The 16845-nt window shown below is 50.8% G+C and overlaps 3 protein-coding genes across 3 annotated transcripts; 2 read left to right on the top strand and 1 right to left on the bottom strand.

The window, feature by feature from the left end:
* Positions 1–1886: 1886 nt before the first annotated feature.
* On the top strand, positions 1887–3268 carry MFIFM68171_08273 (WSC domain-containing protein-like protein 6; the record flags this gene model as incomplete). The annotated part of the gene is made up of 3 exons (XM_071063693.1): positions 1887–2578; positions 2631–3037; positions 3120–3268. 3 exons carry the CDS (start codon positions 1887–1889, stop codon positions 3266–3268), a joined length of 1248 nt encoding a protein of 415 aa, XP_070919794.1.
* Positions 3269–4494: 1226 nt separating this feature from the next.
* Positions 4495–6090, bottom strand: MFIFM68171_08272 (uncharacterized protein; the record flags this gene model as incomplete). The annotated part of the gene is made up of 1 exon (XM_071063692.1): positions 4495–6090. The coding sequence occupies one exon, from the start codon at positions 6088–6090 to the stop codon at positions 4495–4497; it is 1596 nt and encodes a 531-aa protein (XP_070919793.1).
* A 10231-nt stretch (positions 6091–16321) lies between these two features.
* Positions 16322–16558, top strand: ANKFY1 (Ankyrin repeat and FYVE domain-containing protein 1; the record flags this gene model as incomplete). Its single annotated transcript, XM_071063691.1, has 1 exon — positions 16322–16558. The coding sequence occupies one exon, from the start codon at positions 16322–16324 to the stop codon at positions 16556–16558; it is 237 nt and encodes a 78-aa protein (XP_070919792.1).
* Positions 16559–16845: the final 287 nt, after the last annotated feature.

Here is a 16845-nt window from a genome sequence, read left to right as displayed (position 1 = left end):
AGCAACTGAGGGAGAATCTGAAGGAGGTGGACCTTGGCAGTTTTAGTCACTAATTAGTAAGGCATACCCGACTTTTTAAATCTCACAGGTACGGGAACTGGACAGACGAGAAGCCTTCGGAAACAAATTACCAACCTTATATAGTCACGCCCGATATTTCTTTCCGGCCAAGTCCGTATTAGTCGCAGAACCTGAGCGGGGGCTGAGGCACAGCTAGCGCCGCCTCAGCCGAAGTGAGTCAAGGAGTTTACCTCGACTATAGCTTCCGTGATCTAAAATAAGGCGATGTTGTTACGAAGATATGTTCCTGAGCCTGTTGTGACACCGGTACACGCAACCACCGTTTTCTCTCATCCGTACAAAGAACCACCGCTACCTTAGTCTACAAAGGTTTAGATACACCTCCGTCTCACACCCTTCCAATCCTATTGCTAGTATAATTGTTGGCCAACTTGTGTTCCAATCGAAGCGACCAGGAAAATTCATGGAACAATGAAACTGTGCTCGTTCTTCGAATTGAGGTTGTTATTGGGAGGAGAAACCGCCTCCCTTCGGGATCGGAGGTTGTCCGGCATGGCGGCGAGGGTGTAACGGTGCATGTCCGGGTTGAGGCGGCGGGGCTCTTGGAGCACAGTCCCCTGAGCTGTGGAGGGACGGTGAGGATGATATCTTGTGTTATTACTACCTGTAAACTCAAGAGATAGTTTAAAACGAGACGGTAACACCGACATATCAGCGCTAGCCCTGCCCAACACTTGTTTTAGAATTCTCAAATCTTCTAATCACCACATCCATAGTAGAGTGTGCCATGGAAGTTGATCCGCTAAATTCCCGACAATACCGTCGGTTACATCGAGGCCGGTTCGCAGAAACCAACCGAAGATTGGCTTTGCACGCTAACTAAATACACTTTGCAGTAGTTAATAATCATTCTTGTTTCAGACAACATAATTGCTATCTCTGACCGGAAAACCATCGCGCTTTATGGGGTTGTAATAGAGTCAAAGATTAGTGGAGAGTCCTATGCCATCCATAATTATGCTAACCAACGTCTTCGAAGGGTCATGCCCAACGATTCCGAGCTGGGGAAAAACATCCTGCAGAAACAAGTGCGGTAGCGGATTTTGGATTCGTGGCCCTGTGTTTGGAAGAAAATTTACACCGGGCTTACTGGCAATGGAACGAGCATCTCATTCGGCACCAGCCCGCGCTATATGCAGGTCTTTAAAGTGATGACGATCTGCGTCAGCCGGACGGGCTACTACTACTACTACTACTACTACTACTACTACTACTACTACTACTACTACTATAGAGTCTGGTTTTTATATACACTGCATCCCGCTCTTCCACTTCACTCCCTGGCAATCCTCCGCTTGCCCGTGCATTCTTAGGCTGTGGATGCACACCAAAACTACCACAGAACGACTAATTTTAATGCGGTAATGTCTCCTCGTCGAAATGCCGATTTATTAGAGTGCCACTGAACCAGACCTTCTCGTATCGAATTATAATGGTGCTTATCCCAACTTCCTTTTCTGTACATCCCACGCGAGGCTGTCTACCATTCGTCTTAATTGAATGAGGTGAGATGTGAGTAATCACGGGTACGCCCGACGATCAAATGGATGACCATACAGACGGAAGTCTGGTATCGGCTGCCCATAGGCTGCCACCAACCGTGAAATTAATTACCTGCATCTGGACTCGATAATGTTTGGCACCAACAGCGCCAAGGAGGGGATGGTTGTACCGGCCAGACCGTACTCCTTACGGGTTCAAATAGAGCCGCTCTGATAGAGGACGTTGAGGTATCCGTTGCTCCGTCGTTCTCTCGTTAGCGTTCAACTCAATCACAGTACTAGGGTTATATTTTACGATACACCATGACACTAACCATTGCTGGCGTTGTCGTTGTCGCTACGCTCGGAGCGCTCGCCCGGGCGAGTCCCCCGAAGCCGTCGGTGACGCCGACCCCACCTGCACTACCGCCCTACAATGGAACGGGCCCCACAATGCTCCGCTTCGGGTGCCACCAGCTCGTGATCGACCGTATCGATCCTCTTGTCAATCCCGGGGCCGTCCCGTCGCCGCACCAGCACCAGATCGTTGGCGGGGATGCTTTCCACGCCTCCATGCCCCTGACCGACATCAGCGCCCTGTCGACCTGCACCAGCTGCAGCTACAGCGAGGACTTCTCCAACTACTGGACGTCCAACTTGTATTTCAGGGCGCGGAACGGGAGCTACAAGCGTGTGCCGCAGATACCTAACCGCCTCCTCTTCGGCGACGAGTTTACTACCAGAACGGACGGCGGCCTGGTCGCGTATTATGTGTCGCCTGGCAAGGACCAAGTAACAGCCTTCAAGCCCGGGTTTCGCATGTTTGTCGGCAACGCCGCCCTACGCTCCGAGCCCCAGGGCCGTTGGAACTTGTCGACCCAGACGTGCTTCCGATGCTACACGGGCCCCGATTTCGGGGGGGACGACCGGGCGCCGTGCCAGGATCCTGCCGTAGATACTCAACATCTACCTAACCGCCCATGCTACGGTATCCGGTCGAATATTGTCTTTCCGACGTAAGATCTTGTGTCTCTCCAAGCGCACTACTGACTGCTGACAAACGCGAAGCTGCTGGGACGGCGTAAACCTCGATAGCGCCGATCACATCTCCCACATTGCCTACCCCGAGGAGGGACCGCACGTGTTCGATGCCATCAACACGGCCAACAAGTGCCCGTCGTCCCATCCTGTCAAAATCCCACAGGTCATGTTGGAGATCATCTGGGACACGACGGGATTCAACGACCCCAACGAGTGGCCCGAGGACGGATCCCAGCCGTTTGTTCTAAGTACGGGGGATACGACGGGGTACAGCCAGCACGCCGACTACGTCTTTGGGTGGCGGGGCGACTCGCTGCAACGCGGGATGGATGCCGGATGCATTGCGGCCAACTGCCCCGGCCTCAACACGCAAACGGTGGAGGAAGCAGCAGAATGCGTGGTGCCGGAATTAGTAGGAGAGAATTATGAGGGCTGTAGGTTTCCGTCTTCCACCCACTCAAAAAGTCTCGGGCCGACTAGGTAGCAATTAAGGTACTGACGACAATGGCTCAACAGGGCTTGACACGCTCCCCGGCAATCCACCACAACCTCCCATCACGGCTTCTGCCCAGCCACCTCGTCCAACAAAACCGCCTGGCAAATGCAAGGACAAGGGCAAGGGCAAGGGCAAGGGCAAAGGGAAAGGTAAGGGTTATCCTTGGTAGTATGGTCCCTCCCGTAACATGTTTTCCCGTCAAATCACGCGTTATGATTGGAAGTCTCGGGTGAGAAAGCGAGACGCAAAGCAACATCTCTATGTTTTACACAAAAGTTGCCCTCCGCAATTTCCATATCTGCGTGTGGCCCTGAGCTACCCTGCTCCAGGGCGAGCAATGGGTAACTTGCACTACCGCGTGGCCCAGTTTTAGTGCCTCAACTAAAGTTGTCATCTGGATATACTTTCTCGGAACGCCCCAAATTCGGGAACCACTCTAGCTATCGCCTAATCGTTGAACTAAGTCCAGGATTTGGGTCCGAGGAAAACTGGCATACGGCGTTCGAGTGTCGAGTTCTTATTCAACGCGACCGGGTAGTTTCCGACGGAGGAGCTACTCGTACTGGATAAACTCGCTGCCGGGCGGTCTGAGTGTACGAGTTTAGTCGAGTACTCACAGTCTGTAAAATTAGCCTTCTAAGGATTATTAGTAAAAGCGAGGTAGGGCTTACAGGGACCAGGAAGACAGGTTAGATCTAATTACTTCGGGAAGAAGGATGAGGTAGTACATATTGTTCCACTTCTCCCACCTCCGAAGCCTCCTTATTCTTACCCTTACGAGAGCGAAGAAGTCGTTCTTTTTTAGTCTTTTGGCTCTTTCGGTGCGCCGCCCTCGTTATTTTCGTCTTGCCGGCGGCACTTCCGGTTCCGGAGAGTGCCTCCTCTGTGGGATGCAGACGAGGGGGTTAGCCCGGTTTAAGAGGAGATCCCCGACGGCCGTAAAACGGAACCGTTAGATTCCGAAGGTATGCTTCTCGGCGGTAACGATGTGGAATTATCGGCCGGTTTAGAAGCTACACCAGCCGTATAGAGAGGTAAATGTTGGTGACCACGTATGATAGGTGTCAACAAGTCCACGTCTGACTCTGCTGGCCGAGCCAAAAACCAGTATCGATCAGGCCATTGCCAGGGAGCGATAAGTCACATTCATCATAATGACCGTAGCCATATTCCCATATTCCCATATTCGGACAAGGCCCGGGTCTCGAATAATCTACTCTAGAACTGTCTAGGCACATAGCCAAAACAGGTGACAGAACGAGGTTAGGCGCCTTCGAGAGTGAGAATTGGACCCATATATGCTTGAACTCACGGCACACCTACACGACCAACATGCTTCCAGATCTACACCTACCTCTTTCAGATTTCTCCAACCCTTCCCATTCCCCCTCTTCTTCACACTTTCCTTACTTGCAAACCCACATCCCCCAACCACCCCGCTAACATCTCTACATCCCCCTTCACACTCTTCTCCTTCACACTCTTCACCTTGCTCGTATACGTATTCGAATCCCACCTCTTCCACTCCGCCACCTTCTCCTCCAACACCCTCCCCACCGCCGCAAACACCCTCCCTTTCATCTTTCCCAAGTCCTCACACCACTTCTTCCTCGCATCCCTCTCCCTATCCGCCCTCCCCTTCTGCCTCCCATCCACATACAAATCCGGCAACCTCCAATTCAGATACGTATTCGGATGTCCTGCTCTAAACCTTACCGGCGTCGTGATCACATTCGCAAAGTACTCGGTGCACATCCGACATAGCGGCTTAGACGTACCGATGTACTGCCACCCCTGAAAAAACCTCGCTCGCTGAACATCCCCCTCGGTAGCCAGCAACCAGGAATGCAGCAATATCTCGGCGTGCACAATCGGCTTCATCCCTTTCCGGACCTGCGCCGCCCACAGAGATTGCAAAGAATCTCCAAGGCGGTACTTCTCTAGTTCCGTCGCATGCCCCTTCAGCGCCTTTCGCTGCTCGGCAGTCCCCGGCGCGCGGTTGAGAACCGTCTCGGCGGTCTCGGGGACGGGGTTGAGCAGCGAGTCGGAGGGTACCCCTTGGTAGGGGGTGCTAGAGCGGACGGATTCGATTTCGAAGTCGCGGAAGAGATCGGTGTCGGCCCACATGTGGTGCGCGTAGACGAGCACCTCGACGGCGTATTGGTAGGAGAGGAGACGGCCGGCGACGTGCTGGAGGTTGGACCAGCTGCCGCCTTTGGCCATGTGGTGGTCTTCGGCGGCGCGGGCCGAGATGAAGCGCTGGAAGGGGGTGTTACGGTTGGCTTGGATGGCTTTGATGCATTGCACGGCGCCTGGGATGCCTGGTTTGGTTAGGGGAGGGTGTTGGTGTTGAGGGGAGGGTGGTGATGGGGGGCTGGGGAACGCACACTCCTCGGTTTTCTTGCTTAGGTCTGGTATGGTGCTTGCCATCGTGGACAGGCTGTTCATGGCGGCTATGCCTTCGGGGGTGCTCTTGTCACACCGGTCCATGCAGGTTTGTAGTTCCTTTGCGAGCGTATTCAGGTAGGCTCGCAAGCGGACTTGGTTCCACCAGAGGATCTTGTCTATTAGACGTCGTTCGATGACATGATCTGGCTCTTTGGACGGCGCCTCGAGGTTTGACTTGAGGATGTTGAGAATCTCGCCGAGTCCTTTGCGAGCGTTGTTGAGAGGGACCTTAGACCTGTTGTTAGACGCGAAGACGTAGGTTGTTTTTCCGTTGTGCAAAATCACAGCTAAGGCAGTGACTGTGTCGCCATTGGTGTTGAAATTGAGGACGTGGGCGAGTTTGTTCACAAAAGTGTGGAACATCTCCTCGGGGGCTTGGTTGTGGTCGGGCGGTGGCTCCGATGGTTTCTGTGGAGGCCCTCGGGGGCAGATATCGTTGAGGCAGACGAGCAAAAGTTGTGCTGGATGGAGAAAGGTGCGTAGCTTTGCTTGCTGGTCTCTGTCGAGCGGCAAGATATCGCCGGGGAAATCGAGGACCGCCATATGTGTCTTGGGAGAAGTGGCAGTTATTCCGGATGTGTGTTGGAGGCAGAAATCTCGAAGGAGGTGCCCCAAATTCCCGGAAATGGCTCTGTTTGGAGCTTGGTAGGCTCAGCTGGAAGTTAGGGCCACGCTGGGAGTTGGCGGGGAAAGTCGCAATGCCCAAGATGCCCATGCCCAGCCTAGTTACCAGCTGGCGAGTCCGACGTTTGCACATGTGTGCACCGTATTGGTTGTTCATTTTTTGAGCGGGGCCTAGTATGTCGTGAGGCCTTCCAACTCTGCGGCTCTGATTCGCTGACTGGACTTTATGAGGCGGCGATTGGAGCAGGCTCCCCGATCTGCCACTCCATGCCCGCGGTGCTACCACACGAGAAAGGAGAAGAGTACTATTGCGGAGCTCCATGAACCAGTGCTGTGGCTTCACCGACGACCTCGCGGCGGCCTCCTGGCAGCAGGAGATACAATTGGTTAGCGCCGTCAAGGGCGCTTGTTCGGAGAAATGTTGTCTTGTGCCAAGGTACTCACAGCCTGGGCTCCAAGGAGCAGTCGCTTCCACGGGTATCTAAGCAGGAGGCCTACCACAACTTGAATCTGAGCTCACTCTCTCCAGCCTCTTGAATTTTCGGGCCTGTCAAGGTGAAGAAACAGTTCTCACGGTCAGGATGGACGACTATTCAGACGACGGAGCCGCGGATCAAGGGTGGCTCGATGGTTAGTGGCATGCTACTTGCCTTGACGTGGATATTGGTGATACCTACTGACTGCCCCTCCACCAAGTCCGTGCCACACCAGGCCCATTTGCGGACGACGGGCTGGCTGAATTTTCTGGTAGGCTCTGCCACCACCCATGCCGTTGCATCGTGCTAACACCATGTTCAACCCAGGCCGTCACCACGCAGAAATCCCGACGACCGTGAACCCCCAGGATACGCTCCAGGCCAACGGCTTACAGCTGACCGGGTCACGCACCTCTGTCCCAGTCATTTTGCCCCTGAATCGACCGTCCAGCAGTTGGTCCGGTGACACAGTCGGTGTCCTGACGGAGACTGCTCAGAACAGCCGGGAGACCTCGATGCATATGGGAAACTCGGTCTACCCTCTTTAGAGGGATAGATCGGTGCCGCGGCGTGGCGGGTCTGGCTCCCTGAGTCCAGCCCGGGCGTCACAGTCTAGTTTCTCTCATTCGTCGGGTTATCTTCCTGGTTTTTCGCAGCAGCCTGTTCAGTATTCTCCGCGATCTCCCACTCCCACTCGTCTTCCGACTCTTTTGCCAGCAACAATGCAATCCGCCGAATCTTGGACGCCCCCAGCAACACGGCCCCCTGAACCACTGACATGCAGAGAAGATTTCTGCGCTCAAGATCCGCAGACATTTGAACACAGTTGGCAGCTGAAGTACGTGTCTGAAACACCGAACTCCATTCCTAACTGAAGGCATCAAAAACTGACAAGCAACTTTTGCAAAAGCAGCAAGCACAAGAAGAAACACACCCTCCCCTACAAATGCCCCGTCGAAGGCTGTGCTTTCAGCAAGGATGGAATTCCCGGTGGCTTCTCCCAGCGGCGGGACTTGGAGAGACATGTGGCAACACACCAACCCCTGCCTTCGTTTCGCTGTTATTTTCCTAACTGCGAGAGCAGCGCTACGAGAAACTACAACATGGTGAGGCATCTGAGGACTCAGCATGGCATCAAGATTCGGCAGCGAGATGTGCCGGCGCTGTGCCCGCGAGGATAGCGAATCGGGTAGTCGAGATTTTTGTGGCTGTTTTGCCTGGATTGCGAATTTCATTCCGTACTTTAGTTTCAGTACCATCGTGATTTCGACTTGCGTGCCTTTCTCTTATGCCATCTCCGAACGACACCCTCTCGACCGCATCTCCACTGCCGCTCTTCAGGCTTGCCCCAAAAATCACCAGAAACAAGACTAAAACCAAAAGTCTGATCGGTGCCGCTATGACCTCTCCCACGGAGGTGGTCGTAGACGAAGCTGTCATCCCAGGCTCAAACGAAATCGACGGCGTACTTCCAAGGTTCTACCCCATCATTATTCTCCCTCCCTTCCCAACCTCACAAACCCCTAGACCTCCCAATATTGACGCAACCACAAATGGGACCCAAAACGAAGACGAAGATGTCCAGATTAGTCAACCGCAGCACAAAAATGCGACCGAGAGACACATGGCGACTCTCGAGGAGCTCGTCACCAAACTCAACACTGCAGCTCAAGACATCATGAACGCCAGCCGCATTTACAGCCGCGTTGCATGTCCAGTCGCTCACTGGGACAACAGCGACAGACCATACCTAAAAGAGCACGGAACACGACTTTAGAGTGTCTTCAAGGATGGTGTACTAACTGAGACAAATATCCCTGGCTAGAAAATCGTGAGGACAAGTCCTACTGTGCTGACAAAGTTTCGTAGGATATAGTCTCTGTCGCGCTGGAAACCGCACTTGTGGAGCTCGGCTCTCACCGCCGAGCTCAGCAGCTCGTCACGTGAGCTCGCCCAGACCATTTCTTTTGTGTATTTAAGCCAGTTCTTCAGTCTCCTACTGCAGTAGATAGATCTTCAGAGACTTCAACTTTTCCGCGCACTTCCCACGACCTCTGCTGAGCTCTTGTACGCGTGACAGTCTCGATTTTTTTCTTAAAAGCTCTGCTTCTCCTCCCGAACGGCGAATACACTAGGTAGTAAGATTTCCCCACTCCCGTAAATGAAAATAAGGACTGGGGACGTAAACTAGGCTTAATAAAACCCTAGGGGAAAGGAAAAGGAAGGAGAGAGGATACTAGGTAGTCCCAGTTTTAAAACAGAGGTAGCCTAAATTGTTCCCTTGCGAAAGAGTTGCCATTTGAATTTCAAAGACTCTGCTAAGTTACAGGGTTCTGTCGGAAACACGGCACCTCTGAATCTTGGGAAATGGCAGTTTAGGATTTTTATGTGTCTTGTCTTGATTGTGTTAATTGTCCCTGTGTTCTCTCGTCCGTCCCGTCTATCTTTGCTGGAGAGTTTGCTCCTTTTATAGACGAGATACACGTACAGGATGACGTGTATACAGTGGCGCAGTTAGCTGCCAGTCTTCCTTAGCTCAATAGAGTACATGGGTTTGGCTCCTGCACTAGATCCTGTGATCCTGATCCTTTGGACTAGCACATGATCCTTTTGACAGGTTCTACCTACTCGTCTAAACTACATTTAGTGGTTTCCTTGATTATATCCTAAGTAGCGTCTAAACAGCGTCTGAGCAAGGTGGCGAGAGGTGGTATGGATGGCTAGGGGTTGGTAAGGGCAACTTTAGAGTAAAATAACAAGAAGCGCCAAGGTAAGATGATACTCTATAGATAAATGTCAGCTATTCCCAACACTTTTAAAGGCCAGCTGAGTGCAATGAAGAAACTGCAACGACTAGCATCATATAACAATCTTTAGAATTTACCTACTATAGAGCAATATTACTCTAACTTACTTGTCCCGCTACTTCTACTAGTAAAATAAGGTGCTACTCCAGACAGCTCGACAGAAAAGTTACGCTAATACGTAAGTATCACGTGTATAGATGATCAGCAGAGGTATAGGAAGTGCATAGAAAGGTTAAAGTCTCTAAATATCAATCTACATAGTAGGAGACTGAAAGACTAGCTTAAATATACAGTTTCTATCAAAAAGTTGGGTCACACTCTAAAATTGCTCACAAAAACAGCTAAGTCTCATCTTCTTCACTTACTAACAAATCAGTAGCCAAAGTAAATAATTTAAAAAGTAAATCCTTTACAGGATGTAAAATTGGTTAAAATCTCTATTTTAAGTAGTAAATTGATAATTTATCGGGAGTACTTAGCGAGGAAGGTTATAGAAATGTGATATTATTATTTCAGCTGTTTTTTTACACTTTTACTATTACTTTTATAAGCACTTAAGAGTAAAACTTTATCTTAGAACTTCAACCATATACTATATCTACCTTATAGAATTAGAGTAACGTGCGTGATAAGCGAGTTGGCCAGATAAGCGAGTTGGCCACTTTCTAACGTAACGTGTCCCCTCTGTACGAAATACCAAATTCTTCCACAACTAACAATAGAAACTCCTTCGTACGAAGCTAGAGTAAATCTAGCACTCAAAGCTATTCAAAAAGATCTAAAGCTTAGCAATCAAGCTGTAGCGAAGATCTACAACGTCAATAAGAATACACTTCGAAACCGATACACCGGCCGACTTCTACGAGGCGATATGCTGGCCAACTCGTTGTGAGGACCGGCTGAGCGGGGCCAGCGTGAGGCGCGGTCCGGAAGCCTCGGAGCCGCAGCGTAAGCGAGCCTCAGAAGTAACAATGGCACTAAGCTAGAATGGCATAAATAGCGCGTCAGATGAGCGTCGAAGGAGCGCACTAGCAAGGAGGACGACAAAGCAGCAGAGCGGGGAAGTAAGCCCTAGCGATACTGTTATGGGCATAAGAAGGAGGGCGGGAGACAGAGCTTAGAAGAGAGGCAGAGTTCAATGAGACTACCACTCGACCCCTAACGAGCACTCTGCTCCTACGTTGCGCGTGCACTGCTTGTACCCAGACACTCTGGTCTTACTACCCTTAGATCCTTGATCCTCACACTTGTACAAACTTATGGATTTAGAAGAGCAAATAATCGTACGATATATAGTTGAGCTGTGTATACGTGCATTCCATCCCCGGCATGCATACGTGGAAGATATGGCCAACCGATTACTACGCGAACGCGACGTACCCCCTGTTGGCGTACGATGGGCTTATAACTTCGTCAAACGCCAGCTAGGCCTTCGTACGCGTTTTACGCATAAATACGACTACCAGAAAGCTAAATGCGAAGATCTAAAGATTATTCGCAAGTGGTTTGCACTCGTATAAAACACTAAGACCAAATACAGTATCCTCGACGAAGACTCGTCTAATTTTAATGAGACCGGCTTTATGATAGACATTATTATCCCAACTATAGTAGTTACTACCTCAGATGGCCGTGGTAGGGCTAAACAGGCCCAACTTGGTAATTGTAAGTGGGTTACGGTTATCCAAGGGGTAAATACTCAAGGCTGGGCCATTCCACTATTCATTATCCTTGCTAGGCAATACCACCTTGCCAACTGGTATCGAGAGTGCAACCTTCTAGCAACCTAGCATATTGTAACAACCGATAATGGCTGGACTACAAATGCAGTAGACCTTGATTGGATTAAGTACTTCGATTACTATACAGCATCTTACACGAAAGGTGTATACCGGCTATTAATCCTAGATGGCTATGATAGTCACTACACCGAGGAATTTGAGACCTACTGCTAGGAACACAATATTATCATACTCTGCATACCTCTGCATTCCTCATACCTACTTCAGCTATTGGATGTTGGTTATTTTGCACCGTTGAAGAAGGTATATAGCTGCCAAATTGAGCAGTTGATGCGGATGAGTATTACATACATCAGCAAACTAGAGTTTCTCTGTAGGTTTAGAGCAGCTTTTTTTGCTTCAATTACAGAAGAAAATATCCAGGGTGGCTTTGTGTAATGAGAGCTACGGGGCAAGACCGGGAGAACCTGCCGAATGACGGTGGATGATGTCACTGTACTAGGGTAGATAAGAACCCCGTGGGAAACCCTCTCACGCGGGGAACTTCTGATCCGTAAAGATCAGTCTCTGTGTAATTGATAGGAGGCTGTTCACTAAGATATCGCCCGCTAGTCCAGGTCTTTTCGGTATCAAGACATCGTGGTCCATCTCCCTCAACGTGTTCCCAGAACAACCCCTTTATAATTCTGATCCTTCTGTTCTACCGTTGGCCGAGATGGCACCTACGATGAGTATCTCCCGTGAGCTAGGAGCAGAGTCGAGTCTAGGGGAAAATACCCCCCAATCACCTACAAATCCTGTACGCCTTTATCGGTCTGTAACGAGAGTCTCCAGACGAAGGTCAGGAGGACCCGCCGAATGATGCTAGATGATGTCACGATACAGGATAGATAAGAACCCCGTGAGAGAACTCTCTCACGCGGGGCACTTCTGATCCGCAAGGATCAGTCTCTGTGTAATTGATAGGAGGCTGTTCACCAAGATATCGCCCGCTGGTCCAGGTCTTTTCGGTATCAAGACATCGTGGTCCATCTCCCTCAACGTGTTCCCAGAACAACCCCTTTACATATTCGCATACGGAACGTACTAAGCTCGTTATCTACGAAAGTCGAAATATCCTTGCAGTTTTCATATTCGAGGTAGATTTCGAATATACCGTCTAGATCCAGGATTGGGTAGTGACGATAAGAGAAGTAGATACGAAACTGTCTGAGGCTAATGAGCTGGGATAGGAGACCCTTCAGTAAGGACTTGAAAATTTCGACAAGCTTGACCGCATTGTCTTTGCTACATCCGTCCAACGCATCGATAAATAACCAGACAGAACGAGCCCTAAGGATCTTCGGAAGAGACGATGTGAAGAAGAACCGCAATTCCTCCTTATACTAGTGCCAGTCTTTACCCGGCTTGCCGTTCTCCTTATATTTTTGTCTCAAACCTGTCGACGAGATCCTGTAGTACGTCGGAGGCCTACCTAAGAATCTAATGAAGGAGGGACCGGAAGAGGCTAAGAGGAGTCCTTTGAAGTTCGTCGCCGCGGCTATAGAAGAAGAACGAGAGAACAAGGGCACTGTCTCTAGCTCCATGATTACTAAGAGCTTATTTTAGTAGTATCGACTTCCTAGAGCCCGGCTTTCCCTTAATCCAGAGCAGGCCTCGATCGTAAGCGGCCCAGGCCCTGTACGTCTTATATTGGGGCAGCCACTTGCATATCCCCTCGACGGCGCTACGAATATCAAGGGAGCAATTCTGCATTTACGGAAAGACGCCAGCGATTAGAGGCAAGAGTACGCAGTCTGGGATAGGATTTAGCCTTCAGAATAGATTTAGCCCAGTACATCATTCTCGCAGAAGCAACCTACTAGTTCTCCTTACCGACTTACGATTCCTATAGGACTAGCTCTCCTAACAACCTCTTGAATCCGTTCTCTTCTGCCGAGGCAAACTTAACCATATCGCTGTAGTTGATGTAGATGGTAATGGAATTGTAGCCCTCTAGAGTGGCGGATTCCTTGGACACGACCTTCCCAACCCCAGGTAACGGCAGTTCCTCAAAGAAGTACGTGACTTCGGGAGGCTAACTAGCTCTTTGTCATTCCCGTATCATAGACCAGAAGTTGACTTGAACGAGCTCGAGGGCCTGGTTATTTGTCTGCAAGATCTCCAACAGCGACTTGTTGATGGGCTTCACTAGACCAAGAGCCGACGTAGGGATCTTGGCCTAGTCGGCTATCCAGGATCCTTTGTAGGGAGTGCCTAGAAATGCGATGCCTATAGTGCAGTCGAATATACGCCGAAGATGGGCCTCTAGATTATTCTGCGAGAGCAGAATGGCCTTCTTGCAAACGAGGCCGCCGAGGCTGTAGGCGATGAAGATAAGAGGACGAGAGGATGCATTACTGCTGCTTCTGTCTATCGTCAAGTCGTTTAAAAAGTTCGTAGTATAGTCGATCAGCCGGTTGGACCCTGCAACCCCCTTTCGCATAATATATGCGTCGTAGCTGTATATGAGGATGCGGGCTCTACTGAGCTTCGGCGGGAGGAGGGTCTTCGGCTAGGGCGCGGGCTGCCCGTCGGCAGTCCATGTGCTCTCCCGGTCCCCGGTCAGACCGTAGACAAAGTAAATGTCGACTGCGGCGTCGGGGCATTCGTGTAGAACCTTAACTCCGTCTGGGAATGAGGGGATCAGCGGGCTCTCGGGCGGACCAGGGTCTGTGTTGGCGTATTGAGGATTAGGCAAAGTCAGGTTTCGGTTGGTTTCTTGTAGTAGGATCATGAGGAGTCTTATGCTTCTTCAGCCTTAGGAATCTATACATCGTCTCGAGCGCGCTATCGAATCAGCTTGGATGGCGAACGCTGACCAATATGCGGATTATCACGGTATGTAACGGATTAGCTGCGTCGTCTTCGAGAAAAGAGAATGTCGTCGGGTGAGGAAAGGCGGGAGCTGAATGCTGTAAGCCTCCTCCCGGTCTGGAGCGTGACTAGCGCCCTCCCAACCCAGCCTACAGCCAATCATTTCGGCGCCCCGGGTCGGGCTGCAACACTGCAGTCACAGCGTGTTCTTATCGCAAACGAGTCGGCTAACAGCGCGAAGGGTAGTACACTAACCAAATGTCTCGGACGCGTACTGTCCTAACGAGCGTAGTAGAGTGAGCAGCATGTGTGCGCCGGGAACGAAACAATCGCCATTCGTTGCTATATATAAACAGCCTCTGACGCGTCGATCTCGTGCAGTGTGGAAAAGCTTCTTGAAACGGAGGGACAGGAGGGTTACGGATCTAGGCATCTAACTATGGTATTATGCGTTAAGGTTGGCAGGCCGAGCTAACGAAGCGTACGCAGTCGCCTCCGTTCTCTCTGGCCTGCGAAGGCGGTGGCGCTGACAATGCTGACGCGCCCTACCGAGCCCCACGTAGCTTACCGCACCGAGTTCGATGCCCCGCTCTCGGAGATTCGATGATATCGCGGTATGAGGACAAGCTCGACCGGCGGAGGCTAGATAGATTTCTCTTGCGCTCTGGATCGGTCTGTGCCGCCTGTCTGCTATATATTCGCTGTGAGAGTTCGTCACGTACAGATAGGTATCCACATCGCTTGGACGATAGGACGGGCTCTCAAGCTATGCTTCTTGAGCGGCGGTCCGGGCATCCACTTCGGTGTATATAGAACAGGCCGGCGGGCTCTCCCCACCGATTTCTCGCCCTCCTCACTCTGCTGTCTAACCGCCAGCCCGCTCAACAACCCGCATCTACAGGAGAACGGCTAGGATCCTCGCAAGGCACCATCCACTCCTCCATGTCCGTCGGGAGAGCCGGTGCGTTCTCTTGAAGTATACCGAAATTGCAAACTAGGGGCTAAAAATGGTTCCATCATTAGCTGCAAACGGCTGCGCGTAGGGGCCAGAAAGTATCCAGCCGCGACCAGCATTAAGTTCTATAATTTTAAGGCTGCTGTCAGTTGAACTTTCTAATTTTAGAGAGAATCTCGGACGAGAAATATAATATAAACTCTTAGATCTCAAGAGGATTATCGGAAGACTGCTACTATAATCCGAAGTCCCCCCTAATTCGACCTTTCTCGTACGAGAAATATAGCTCTTCCGACAATCCTCTTAAGGACTGGGGGCTCAGATTAGGTTTCTCATATGAGATTCCCTCTAAAATTAGAAATCTAATTTTAGACTAAATCTCGTACAAGAGCTTAGAAGTTCCCACAAATTTAAGGCTGCTGTCAGTTGAACTTTCTAATAGAAAATCTCGGACAAGGAACAGAATATGAACTTTCGGATCTTAAGAGGATTATCAGAAGATTGCCACCGTAATCCGAAGTTCCTCCTATTTCGATGTTTCTAGTTTTAGGGAGAATCTCCTACGAGAAACATAACAAGACAGCGCAAAAATCCCCATAACCTACTAAGTCAGCTCAAACAACTTCTACTGTAGCTAGGACACAAAACGAATTCTACGTTCGCAATTGCTTATGTAGTAGCTTCGGATAGTGCATCTTGCTAGTGGCAAGCGATCAAGGTACCAGTGAACAGAAATGATGACGGCAATTGGCCGCATTTGACACTCTGTCCCACGTAACCCCCTTGGAAAGGTTCCTATTCAGAACACGCAGACTGTAGATTAGGCAGGGCATAACGGCGATTATGGTACAAAGGGGCTATGCAATAAGCTACACAACATGCCATCTTAAAATAAACCAGCTCAGGTTGAATTTGTCATGGTGGCGGCGATGGTGGCGGTGGTGGTGGTGGTTTTCAGTTACTCCCTTTCCGGGATTGAGCAGTACCCCTGTGTACAACTATCTGGCGGCGACGAAGTAGGGTAAATTTTTTTAGCCTCTTTCCCGCACATCCTGTCAATTGAAAGGCGGTCACCAAAAGCCGCTGACCATGCGGGACGCTGCGTCCGACAACCGCTCCGGCTTGTCGTCATTGGACGCTTTTGGCCAGCTCGCACTGGCGGCTAAAAATTAACGAAAGCAAATCTGCCCTGATCGGGCTTCAAAGATTGGGAAAGATTCTGGAAATGGACCCTTGTGCGACGCCTGGGATCTACCCCGCCCAGATGACCACGGTCCGCCGAACCGCAAGGAGACAGTACCCGCGCCGGACGAAATGCAGCTGCTGTTCGCTGACAGCAGAACCCAACGTGGTGGCGGTAGTCAAACAGCAGCAGCCGGAACTATCGACCTCCAACATGCCGCCGAGAACGGGGTCGAGGCTATCATACAGCGGCTGCTCGACAACGACGCCGACGTCGAGGCGAAGGATAATGAGGGCTTGACGCCACTACACATTGCCGCCGAGAAAGGGCATAAGGCCGTCGTGAGGCTGCTACAACTTAAGACATAACTACGCTTCGCACTAACAGCTCATGGACGTCTCTAATTGGGTCACCTCGGTTGCCCTTTCGCATGACTCGTCCTTGGTCGCATTGGCAGTCCACTCCGTGGCCATTGTCTGGGGGAGGTATTTGGCAACTGATGGGGCACAACTCGGATTTTTATGGGGGTCTGCAGTATCTTTCCATCTTGGTAACGCCGTCCATGCCGTTTTCGCTGCTATCGGTCAGCCCGGGTTGATCAAGGCAAAGCCTAGGAGATTCTGCAGCTGGATAGCAGTTAGCGTTGTGGTGGCTG

Source organism: Madurella fahalii (assembly GCF_045866475.1).
Source record: "Madurella fahalii IFM 68171 DNA, scaffold_4, whole genome shotgun sequence".
Classification (NCBI taxonomy): Eukaryota; Fungi; Ascomycota; class Sordariomycetes; order Sordariales; genus Madurella; species Madurella fahalii.
The sequence above is the reverse complement of the archived record's forward strand: the minus strand, read 5'-3'. Positions and strand labels throughout refer to the sequence as shown.